Raw genomic sequence first — 12,286 nt, 5'->3', positions numbered from 1 at the left:
ATGCCTGGGTGCCACCACAGGATTCCCGATTTAAATGGCTGGGATACAGCCTGGGCATTGGAATTGTTTGTTAAAAGGTCCCTAGGTGATTGTCGTCTGCAACCAAGTTCAATAACTACTGAGGAAAAGCAAGTGGAAAGGACTAGCCTTTCTTATCCCATAGCCGTGAATAATTAAGCAAACACCAGCTAAGCCAAAACTTCAACTGAGCATATAATTCGTATTCTTTCTTCTTCACCATCTTTGTTGTACTCTAAGGAATCCTTTAATGTTCTTTTCTGGCCTTTACTAGAGGTAAAGGGGATATTCTCAGATGGTCTTTCCAGACCTTGAGCCCAGAAAAAGTCTATTCTTGCCTAGCTGAAACAGACGGGAAGGCAGGAATTCACTTGCAGGGCCCTCTTACCTCTCTAACCTGCTCTCCCAGTCCCCCTCACTCACTACAGCTGAACCTCACTGCTGCCTTCCTGCTGTGCACCAAACATGCCAGGCACATTCCAGCCTGTTTTTGTTCTGCTAGCCCCTCTAAAATGCAGGTACTCCCAGAGGCACATGACTTGTCCCCCTTTCTTTCTTCATAACACATGACTCCATCTGACACATGTTGTATTTGTCCCCCTTCCCACCCTCACTGGAATGGGACAGAGTCAGGTTTCATTTGCTGCTGAATCCTCAAGTGCCCCTCCCTTGCTCGTAACCATTTCAAGCCTGGCTGCCAAAGCCTCAAGCTCCCACCTTATAAAGAATTCATGAATACAAGATTAGGAGACTGAAGTTCAGAGAAATAGGCTTTCTCTTTTTTCCTGTGATTTGGCTTCTGTGTTTAGACAGGCCAGACTTTAAGTACCCACACTAGCTATATCCTACCACTTGCACAAGCTTCAGTCTTTGCTGTATTCAAGAGTACATGAACACTTTAAACCACTGATCTTAATATGCCATCAGCAAGTACAGTTCATATACTGACAAGAGTAGTTAATGTCTTGTGATTTATGACTCCAAATGCCAAATTTTCATAGGGTAGCAGAGCAGCTTCTTCATGAGGAAATTAACAAACTTTTTTAGTCTTTCTTCTGGGAACCCTGAAGAAAGAAAGTGGGACAGTTTCCTCAGACATATCTTACTTGAAAAATGCTTCAAGTAAAAACTATGATTTATAAAGAACATCCATGACTTTGAGTTGACAAAATCTGCATTATTAAAAGACAGGTAACAAAATTTGAGCTTATACTGAATCTGACAAATTGAGTTCTATAGTATCTCGAATATCATTTAAGAAATATCAAGTGAAGGAAAGACAAAAGTATCACATGCAGATGCTCCTGGCAAAGGGAGAAGTCTATCTGCAGGTGAGGTCCAGAGTGCAGTTCATAAAAAATCCTATGGAAAATGCAATTAACTTACTTGGATGAAATGTTTTTCCTTGTGGAGGGAAGAAGAGGTGATAGGCAGGAATTCAAAGGCATATGCAGAATGGCTTCTCCATTTCAAAATGGTAACAAAAATATTTAAATCATGGCACTAGGGCACTTTTGAGGAAAAGAACACCTTAACCAGAGTAGGCTCATTGCATAATTCTTTAGTAATATGTAAGATTTTCAAGTAATGGAGCAGACTGAAAGAATAATTTGATTTTCATAGCAGCTATCTGTTTTTCTTCTCGTCTGCTGGGGCTTGATCTGCTTCAGCATCACAGGGGCACTTTTCCACACAGTTTCTAGGGAACCATCCTCTTATTCTCGAAACACCTGAGGGGGGAAATGAAACTGAGGTGAAACAGTCAGTAGCATTGCTGAGACCAGTTAAGGCCTATTACCTCAAACGAATAAACCTTTACTTAGTCCCCTCCTCCCCACGGTCTCTTCCAAGCGCAGCTTGGGGGAAAAGTACATCTGTCCCTTTGTACATCTGTTCAAAGGCTATTCCCTTATAGCCTTTGTGAATGTTCTTTTCAGACTTTTCCTAATTTAGTAATTTCTACACCAAAGTTGCCTATGCTGTCATATGGGGTTAATTTATGATTAACTCTGGTTTTTAAAGAATATCCTAGGCAAATGTCTACTTTAAAAAGTAGTGATTCTGGGCACTGGCCCCATATGCCAGAGGTGGTGGGTTCAAAGCCAGCCCCAGCCAAAAAAAAAAAAAAGTAGTGATTCTAAAACTTAAAAAGTTTTGATCCATTAGTTTTTATAATATTTAAGAGAAATGTTCATTTAAAGAGGGAGCAAACAGCACAGGGGGTCGGTACACAGAATTTGGAGTCAAACTGTTTGGGTTTGAGCCCTGGCCCTACCTGTTTTTAGTGAGGGCTGGGCACACTGTTCAGTCTCTCTGTGTTTAGTTTCCTCACCAATAAAATGTCAATAGTAATACCCACCTTGGAGGTCTGTTGGGGACTTTATGGCTATACTTATGCAAGTACCCATCACACAGTTAAGTATAAGCTCAAATACATGTATTAGCTATCGTTAAAAAGACCTGATAAAGGGGTTAGCCTCAAAAATATATATATGTAAAAAGATCTGATAAATATGCTACAAAAAATATCTAAGAAGCTTCTTTTTATTGCTTGATGATGTATTCCTTGACACAGTTCCTCTAACGCACTTCCATATGATTACTTACACAAGTTATATGTGTAAAATCTGGAATTCTAACAATATTCGCCTTTAAACATGCCCTTCCACTTCCATACCTTCTCTGAAGTAATCATCAAGAATTTTGTCTCCATACAACCAGTATCTGAAAGACATAAAAGATTAAAAATTTTTTAAAGCAAAATGTCAATTTTGTCATGAGAGAAGGATTACTGGACTTCCCATTACTTACCGTAAGCCTCTTGTGGCTAAAATGAACTCCCCCTTCTGTAGCTGTATTCGAGGCTCTTCGGTGCAGGGGCTTGTGAAGAAGGTTTTGATTCCTTTATTCAAAGGACAGCAGGCACCATTATAATCTTCTATTACTTTATAGCGAACCTGTCATCAGTGATCAGAAGAAAAATGTGACTATTTACCAATGATATTGAAGTTTTTTAAAGTTTGGATTAAAATTTTTAAAGGTAGATCCAAAATACCCAGGGATAAGCCTTCTTCCCTAAACTTTTGCTATCCACCTAGTCCCCTTATAGGAAGCAAGTAATGCTTCCAATTCTCAAGGGTTTTTTCTACCTCCCATTTAAAGCACATTCTAGAATTAAATTCTAGAGCAGAGCTGTGTAAGAGGACTTCCTGCAAGGATGGAAATGCTATATATATTCTGTATCTCTGGTATCTAGTGCGACAGCAGGAGACCAACCCATGTAGCTGTTGAGCACTTAAAACATGGCTAGTGAAACCAATAAACTAATTTTTAAATTTTAATTAAAATAGCCACATGTGGCTAGTGGCTGTCATTTCTGACAACATAGCAGTAAGAATGGGTTTCACAGTAGTAAGTAGTAATGAGCTATATTGAGGATAATTTTTTTCTACATTGCCAATATAAATTAACTATATTCCCTCTAAATCTCCAATCCAAACTATTTAAATTAAAAAGAAGTGAACTGCATCAAATTCCAACAAGTGTATTAAGAAATATTATTCAATAATAGGAATAGTTGGTTTCTGGTCAAAGACAATTAAATAAACCGAACAGAAGTGTAGAGCCTGATGAAAGAAAAAGACTAGTATCATTGCAAAAGAATTACTTACACTTCTGTCTCTTTTATCTGCTTTTTGTTTCAACTGTTCTATCTGTTTGGAAGATACAAAAAGAAAAAAATTAAGTCTCTTGTCTCAATGTTGAAAAATAGCCTTTCCTTATCTATTAGCAAAATGACATAACAAACCCCTAATTTTCCAGCATTTCAACTTGCTGACAGTTTATAGGTTGTTTGGGGATGGAAATAAGGCCCTATGGCTGAGAACCAGGAGCTGAGATGCAGACTTTCTTTTCATAGTCACTCCCTAATGTATTATCTGTGTATTCTTAGAAAGCCCTCTGTGACCCGGGGACCAGGGACATGTCTTCTCTGTCCTCATGAGGATTCCAACTTAGTACTTTAGGTGAAGACATTGAGATTTGCTGATTCTTAGAAATACAGCAAGCAACCTACAAATGAATAATGAAGTTAAATGAATGAAAAAAAGTCACATTATAACTCGCCTTTCTCGATTTAGAGACTATTAAATGGTATTGTTATATATATTATGAGAAAGAAAGGTAATAAATAAATGCTTTCTGTCCTAGAATCTTATAAAGTTAAGATATAAGATATAAGAATTAAGTAAAAATATGAGACTTGAGCTACCACATAGTAGTATATGATTAAATGCCAAACCCAGATGTGTCTAGAGTAGGCAGGTTAGATTTTATGGAATAGGTGGGACTGTACCTGGTCTTAATAATTCCAGATATAGAGGAACTCATAGGCAATACTGTAGGCAAAGTTAGGTAGCAGGTATGCACAAGGAGTTCACATGATACTGTAAGTTAAAAGGTAGTTTTTGGCCAGATTTTGTAAAACCAAGGTAGGTAATCAGGACTTTATCTCACTTTATCAGATATGGTGGGTTAAGGAAAGATTAAGACATGATACAAGGAGTGCTTTACAAGGCTCACCTTAGATCACTATGAGACAGTGAAAATATCTGTTATTTATTTTATTATAAAATATCACAAAGGGAAGTTAAGGGGGGAAAAGGTGAGGAAAAAGGAAAGAATATTTGAACAAAAAATACTCACTGTTAAGCTGTACGGGTGACAGCCTTCTTTTATGGGCCATTCCAGTCCGTCTCCTTCAGGAACCCCTGACCACGTAAATACCTGTTTGAAGTTCTTCCATCGACTTCCCATATCATAGGGAAAAACAAAGGCTTTATCTAGTTGGTGATACTGAATTCGATCTTTAGCCTGTGGGTAAAAAAGACATACAACCACAATGCCTCTGTCTTAAGTGGCCTTAAGTGGCTTTTAGTCCTACACTATTAAGAGCACTTAATCCTCAAATTTGTATCATTCATAAAAATGCTTCCTCCTTGTCATAACATTAGTAAACACAGTAGAGATAGACAACTTCATCATAATACAGAAGAACTTGACACAGAATACCAACCTTGTACGGGATCACCCAGAGAATATCTGACAGAGTTTCTTTAGGAATAAACATTCTTAAAGGCTTGGAGTTAGCTAATTTAAAAAAAAAAAAAAAGAGTTCGCTAACTTTATCTCATAAATAACAAATCCCCAGTGGTTGTTCAGCAACACAAAAAATCTGACTATATATAAAGAGATTCAGGAGAAAGTAAGGGTTTATTCAGGAAGGTACTGTTTTATTCAGGTGGAGCTGTTTGTAGGGTGTACCAGAAAGCAATAGTTGTACCGTGGGTGGCAGTGGCACCTGAGGGGATGGCCAGGAAAGGTATAATGATAGTCATTTTATGAGAAGCATATTTTTAAAAGCTAGCAGGTATGATTAGGAGGTCTTCTTTCATTTTTTATACTATCACATATGTACATATACTCACATATATACTTACATGTACATGTTTGGCTTATACATAAATATTCATCTTGGATAAGTTATAATCTAGGCATTTAAATTGTTAGCTTTAACTTAAGGAAATGAACTGTCTTCAAATTTCTTAAGTTCCACTGACACCTAGTGGTACAAAGATACATTATTTATTCTAACACTAAGTGTACATACTCCATTGAAATTTATTATGTAAATTTTAGTGTCTGGTAATTTCAATACATTTTTTGTAAATTTAATATGATAATTTATTTGAATTACTCGGCAATAAAAGTGCCAGTTCTAGAATAACTTCTAGATGTAGCACAGCCTAGATCATTAGCAAAAAAAAAAAAGCTAACCTAATGTCAATACTTTATTTCCTATACCTTAATTGAAATGATACTTTGTGTAATATTTGAATACTAGGGGATAGTAAAAGCTTCCTGCAGTTACTTAAAGTGCCACTAATGTTAATTAAAAGAATCACCAAGCTATAATCCATATGAATCTATTAAATTATACAGATGCTCACCTAGATAAGAAAGGGTGATTTTTTTCCCCCTGTTTTATGAATAAAGCTTCAGAATCTTCAAAACAGACTGAATTTTAAAGAAATTGGCAAATCTTGGCAAAGTGGTAACTATGAAAGTAGTTTACAAAATGACTATGATCTATCTTTGCTTAAAAGCAGCACTCAATAAAGTTGGATTCTATCAACACTCTGTGTTAAAAGGTGACAGAAGGTGCAGTAGGTGTTATGGGAAAAGGGAAAAAGATTACTTAGCCAAGTCTAGGGAGGGTCAAGGAAGGTTTCTGAGGGAAAAAAGTGCATTAAGTCTTAAGGGGTAAGAAATAAGTTTAAAAAAGGGAAAAGTGTCCTAGGCAGAGGGAACAACACGGGCAAACATAGCGAAGAAAGAGATGTACATTTGTGAGTAATCTGTTATCAAGTATGAGATGGGGTGAAGGGTGGGAAATGAAGGTGGAAAAGCAGATAGAAAGGGGGAAGTCATGAAAGCTCTTATGACGTAGAAGCTCAGGAACTTGGACCTACACCTGTGTTTTAAGGGTTTTCAAAGCAACTTTTAGCTGGTTTGTGATAAACTAATAGCTACAAGCCTTAGCTGACATGTAAAACACATTGGCAGGAAGTTCCTTTCCAAGTGGGCTACCTTCTCCTTTAGTCTTAGAGATAATGGCCAAATAGTTCTCAAAGCAGACTCCTTTGAGTCTCTAAGACTTTTTCTTAGAGTTCAGCAAGGTCAAACTATTTTCATAATAACAGTAAGATGTTATTGCCTTTTATTGTGTTGACATTTGTAATGGTGGATAAAACTGCTGGTATCTTAGCAGGAATCAAGATAGTGATACCAAATTATATTAGCAGTCATATTCTTCACTAATAAATACTTAGTTTTAAAAACCCGACAGTTTCATGTAAGAACTGTCTTTAATTAAGAAGTTATTTTTATTAAATCTCATCTCTTAAGTACATGTCCTTTCCTTTTACTATTCTGTATGAGAAGTGCACAGAAAGCATGCACAGGGAGAATGGTTACCCCAAGGAAAACACTCACAATGAAAGCTATACAGCCAGCTTTTTTCATGTAACAATATTTTTATTTGAAAGAATAAGTAATGTAATAGTCAAACTAAGATTATTTAGATGCCAGTGTTTAGTGTGCATTTTCTCAAAGATAAACGAAGTCAGGCTGTCAGTTCAAGGGAAACAACTGACAGTGTTTGTGGCCAGTGACAAAATTAAGGCTTTCAAGTGAAAATTGGAATTTTAGAAAACTTGTATCTATCACTATGAGATGGACAGTTTTCCAATACTTAAAGATTTTCTTCATGAAATTGATAGTGATATAAGTGAATGCAATTTTTGGACATTGCATAATGAAAGGTGTTAATGTTTGGGAAATCTACATAACATAGCAAACTAATATTTTTGAAATGACAAAAGCCCAATGTTATATAAAACCACGTATTGGTAAAAGATTCATCCAAAAATCAGACAGATTGGTAGATTTTGAAGTAAGAAAATCTACCAATTATAAAGAAAATCTACCAAGTATAAAAAGTTTACTGACATGAAATATCACTTGTATTGAAGAATATCCACTATCCTCTAAAAGGCCTATTAAAATACTCCGCTCTTTTCTACCTACTTATCTGTGTGAGGCTGGACTTTCTTCATATACTTCAATCAAAGCAACATATCTCAACAGATTGAATGCAGAAGATGTGAGAATCCAACTGTCTTCTGTTAAGTCAGATATTAAAAAGATTTGTAATTAAAAACAATATCACTTTTCTCTATATATTTTAATTTGGAAAATTATTTTTCATAAAAATGTTATTTTTAATAAAATGGGCTTATTAATTTTAAATGAAATCTTTCAAAATTCCGTTAGAAAATATGACAAATATCAATTGCTATAATACACATTAACAAAAGCTCTTTAGTAACCTCAGCAATTTTTCAGACAGTAAAAGGTTCTCTGAGACCAAAAAGAAAATACCTGCTGTAAATTAAAGTTCACAAGCTGGTTGCCAGGGGGCTAAATTTATATCCTATAGATGTGTTTTATTTAGCTAACAAAGTTTTTTTGTAATTTGAATTGCTTGCTAACATTTAAAAACTGAGAGGAAATCTCATAGAAATCTAGGTCTCTAAATTTTCTAAGAAAAAAATGTAAAGATCTCCAAATGCTAGGTGAATATTCCCCTGTGGCTATAATCAGTGTGGTCTCTCAGGCAGTGCTGTGGTGTACAGGCTGACTCCTCTCATCAAGGTTACCTGCCTGGACACTGCAGGCATCTGAGTGATAGCAATTCTCTGAGAAGTTTTAACAAGCAGGATAGCTAGATTTGTGTTTTATATTAAAATCATAATGAACAATGTGAAGTACTTTTTGGAAGTTGTGAGGCCTGTGACAAGCTAAATGTGATGAGCCTTACCTAATGTCTAAAACACTAAGAGAAACTTGATGGCACCTTAGTAGCATGGAAGTTCCTTTCTTAATGGGCCACCTCTAGTCTGAGAAATAAGGGCCAGATGGTTTAATATGTGGCTCATGCCTCTTTAGCCACTCAAGGTGTATGAGAAGCATATTTCTGTGGGAACTACATTAAGCCAGGAATGAATCAAATGGTTTCTGTATTCATAGTTTAGGTGGCATGCAGAAGACAAGCCATTTGGCAGCCACGTTTTAACTTTTAGGCTCTTATTAGTATGTCTGGCCTATTAATCAGTGTTTTGGTGAGAAAAAGTAATTACTAAAATTTACCTTCTCTTCAATCCATGATTCAATAGATGTTTTATTTCCGAGAATTATTTTCATCTGGAAATAAAATGATAGATAATAAATTTAATAATGTGACTTTGATTCATTTAAGATCATCACATTCCTAGTAACCCTGTGAGAGAGCTTTTATTGCTCTACTACATAGATAAAGACACTAAGGATGATAGCAGTTAAGTAACATAGTTATTAATGGTATGTGATCCACCTGACTCTCAAGTCCTTATTGTTAACCACTGCACTACTGTGCCTCTTGAGAAAAATGATTACACCCACCCCTAATCAAATCTGAATCTAGTATTTTAATCAAAATTAATGCCTTATGTACTATCTTCTGGGCAAGGGTTTCAGAGTATTACTAAAAATTGATTAATCCATTCAACCAGTATTTAAGTATATTTTGCTATTTTCCATTCAACCAGTATTTAAGTATATTTTGCTATTAAAATCCTTTACTACTATTTTTAATTAAATTTAAATTTATGGTTATCTCTTTATGACAAGCAACAGTGACTCACTGCAGTCAACTTAATGTTCTGCTTGAGTAAAAAATCAGATGTACACAGTATTTAATTAATTTTCCCAGATATGATCAATTCCACATAAAGAGATTTTTACACTACTAGGTCTTAGTTTATATCTAAATTCTACCAGATATTAGTTTATTTCTAATAGGATTCTAATTAGAGGTACTGGGGAAAAAATTTCAAAGAATTTGGTCCTAGGCTACTAGAAAATATAAAGTGTAAGTACAACCAGATTATTTTAAAACTAAGAACTCAAAATAGGTCAGGTGATGCAGTACCCTCAAGCCCAGCACTTCTAAAATAATTCTCAAGGAATTTTTTCATTTCCTTGAAATCTGACTGTGCTTGTAGATAGTGTGGCACAGTAAAAACATCCCTGGACTAGGCGTTCTCATCATATCTCAAGGGCCTAGCACAGTACCATGGGCCATAAGAGGCCTCTGATGAATGAATACATTAATCACATGACTGCAAACAAGTCACAAAAACTGTTTTTGGTCCCTTGTCCCTTCAGATCCAGGTCTTCTTCCTCTGTGTTTTAATAGCACTTTGTCCACAAATCTAGGATATACATATAGTCCTCTATTAGTCAACTGTTTACTATTGGTCATCAGTTCTCTATTTCCAGTATTGTAGTCTCAGATATTAGTAGAGTGATTCACCACAGAGCAGGCATTAAATAGTATCTATATTATAGGGTCATTATGGAGAGTAAATAAGCTAATGCATGCAACATGCCTAAAACTATGCCTTAAACATAGATGCTCAATGAATGTTAGTTATATTATCACGATTACTATTATTATTACATGGATGCATAAAATGGCATTAATAACTATGTAATAATAAGTAAACTAAGAATATGAATGGGTGACCTTTGGTAAGTCACTTAACCTTTCTGAGAATGAATTATTCATCTGTAAAGAAGGGAAAATAGTTAATACTCCTCTACAATACTTCTACTACAATTGGGCTGATGTAAAAAAGATCAAGAAAGACTGGACCCTAATGGTGAGGAGAGCTTTCTCAACTAGAAAGTGCTAAATAACTCCAAGTTAACATTTTAAATTAAATCAACTACCTAGAAATTCTGGCAAAATTACCTCAAAGCTATCCAACAAACACAGAGAAGATTAAATTAGTTGAAACACCACATGTACTTGCTGTTAAACTGGAATTAACTGATCAGCACCCAGGTGCATAGATAGAAGGAAAACTCAACAGAAATTAAGAGGGTGGAAGGGGAGAGGAAGGGATGGATGAAATTGATACAGGAGTGAGCTGGAGGACCTGCTGCCTCAGCCCTGGTGGTGTTGGTACGGCAGCAGCTGGCAGAGGAAGTAGTGAGCTGGAGGGTAGGCAGGGGGCCCTTGTAGAAGGCTCCAGTAACCAAGGGGCCAAACAACTGCTGGGGAGGCACCAGCACCTTAGGCTTCCCTCCCCTTGGACTGGTGGTTGAATGGGAAACCCCCCCTCCATTTCCTAGGCCTGGTCAATTTCATGGAAGGTTCCTAGGCCTGGAAACCAAAGGGATTTGCCATTCATTTGCTACTGAGTTCCAGCTAAATGTAACTACACAGGCCCCATGTCTGCTAAATGTAACAACTGGGTTCCTGCTAAATGTAACTACACAGGCCTCATGCCTGCTAAATGTAACAACTGGGTTTCAGGTAAATGTAACTACACAGGCCCCATGTCCCCTAAATGTAACAACTGGGTTCCGGCTAAATGTAGCTACACAGGCCCCATGCTTGCTAAATGTAACAACTGGGTTCCAGCTAAATGTAGCTACACAGGCCCTATGTCCCCTAAATGTAACAACTGGGTTCCAGCTAAATGTAGCTACACAGGCCCCATGCCTGCTAAGTGTAACAACTGGGTTCCCACTAAATGTAGCTACACAGGCTCCATGTCCCCTAAATGTAACAACTGGGTTCCCGCTAAATGTAGCTACACAGGCCCCATGTCCCTAAATGTAACAACTGGGTTTCCGCTAAATGTAGCTACACAGGCCCCATGCCTGCTAAATGTAACAACTGGGTTCTTGAGTTCCCGCTAAATGTAACTACAGAGGACCCTATGACTATATATACTATATATAACCCTGGACAAAGAGCCAAGAGAGACAGACAGACAGACAGACAAAGAGAGGGAGTGAGAGAGCTCTTTCCCTGTCCTGGGTTTTCTCTGCCAGCAGCTTTGGCATTTTTGTATTCTTTTCTGTAAATAAATCCTGTCTTACCACTGATCTGTGGTCAGTGGATTCATTTTTCAAATCACTGAGACCAAGAACCTACTGAAGACAAAACTCTGGTATCAAAATAACACCTAACGGTACAATGTTATACTAACTGGGTGATGAGCACACTTATAATTTTGATTCAAGCAGTGCAAACACAACCCATGTAACTAAAACATTTGTACCCCTAAACATATTCAGAAAAAAAGATTAAATTAGTTGCTAATGGAATAACCAAAAGTAATTTCTACTTCAAACCACATGCTCAAATGTAGTCTTTATGTCTTCCTTTTTCATCATAATCAATCCCAACAAAGTGACAACTTTTAGCCAGAGGTAACCAAGAAACTTACCTGGATAAAAAACAACATCCCAACAGCTATGGTTGTTCCTAAAGCTAATCCCAAGGCAAACAAGGTGGCAGCAAATGCAGCTAATCCAAATGGAATGATTGGAACAGGGTCTCTCCGGGCTGCACTCATGTCAATCTTCACTGTGCTCCATCCAAAGGAGAGCTATAAACAATGACAAAAGCACTCACTCAGAATACCTGCTGCTGTAACAGTCGAAGCAACCTGATCAAAACGATGACAACTGACATTGTGGCCAAAGCCAGTGAAGCAAACATCTGTTTTAAACTAACACTGTGGGCTCGGCGCCTGTGGCTCAAGTGGCTAAGGCGCCAGCCACATACACCTAAGGTGGCGGGTTCGAATCC

General features: G+C 36.9%; 1 protein-coding gene across 4 annotated transcripts in view; it reads right to left on the bottom strand.

Annotated features, from left to right (window-relative positions):
• Nucleotides 1-1,154: 1,154 nt before the first annotated feature.
• Nucleotides 1,155-12,286, bottom strand: part of ZDHHC6 (zinc finger DHHC-type containing 6) — an 18,422-nt gene continuing 7,290 nt past the window's right edge. For all 4 annotated transcript variants that reach the window (XM_023511797.1, XM_012803642.2, XM_023511799.1 and 1 more), the window contains exons 5-11: nt 11,922-12,083; nt 8,788-8,841; nt 4,723-4,890; nt 3,690-3,731; nt 2,830-2,975; nt 2,696-2,742; nt 1,155-1,748 (exon numbers count right to left, since the gene is read on the bottom strand). In XM_023511797.1, the coding sequence (XP_023367565.1) occupies nt 1,645-1,748; nt 2,696-2,742; nt 2,830-2,975; nt 3,690-3,731; nt 4,723-4,890; nt 8,788-8,841; nt 11,922-12,083 (723 nt within the window). In that variant the 3' untranslated portion in view covers nt 1,155-1,644. The remainder of the gene's footprint in view (nt 1,749-2,695; nt 2,743-2,829; nt 2,976-3,689; nt 3,732-4,722; nt 4,891-8,787; nt 8,842-11,921; nt 12,084-12,286) is intronic.

Source organism: Otolemur garnettii, unplaced genomic scaffold (genome assembly GCF_000181295.1).
Source record: "Otolemur garnettii isolate 467f Iridium unplaced genomic scaffold, OtoGar3 scaffold00021, whole genome shotgun sequence".
Taxonomy (NCBI): domain Eukaryota; kingdom Metazoa; phylum Chordata; class Mammalia; order Primates; family Galagidae; genus Otolemur; species Otolemur garnettii.
Note: the sequence above shows the minus strand (reverse complement) of the source record. Positions and strands in the feature narration are given on the sequence as shown.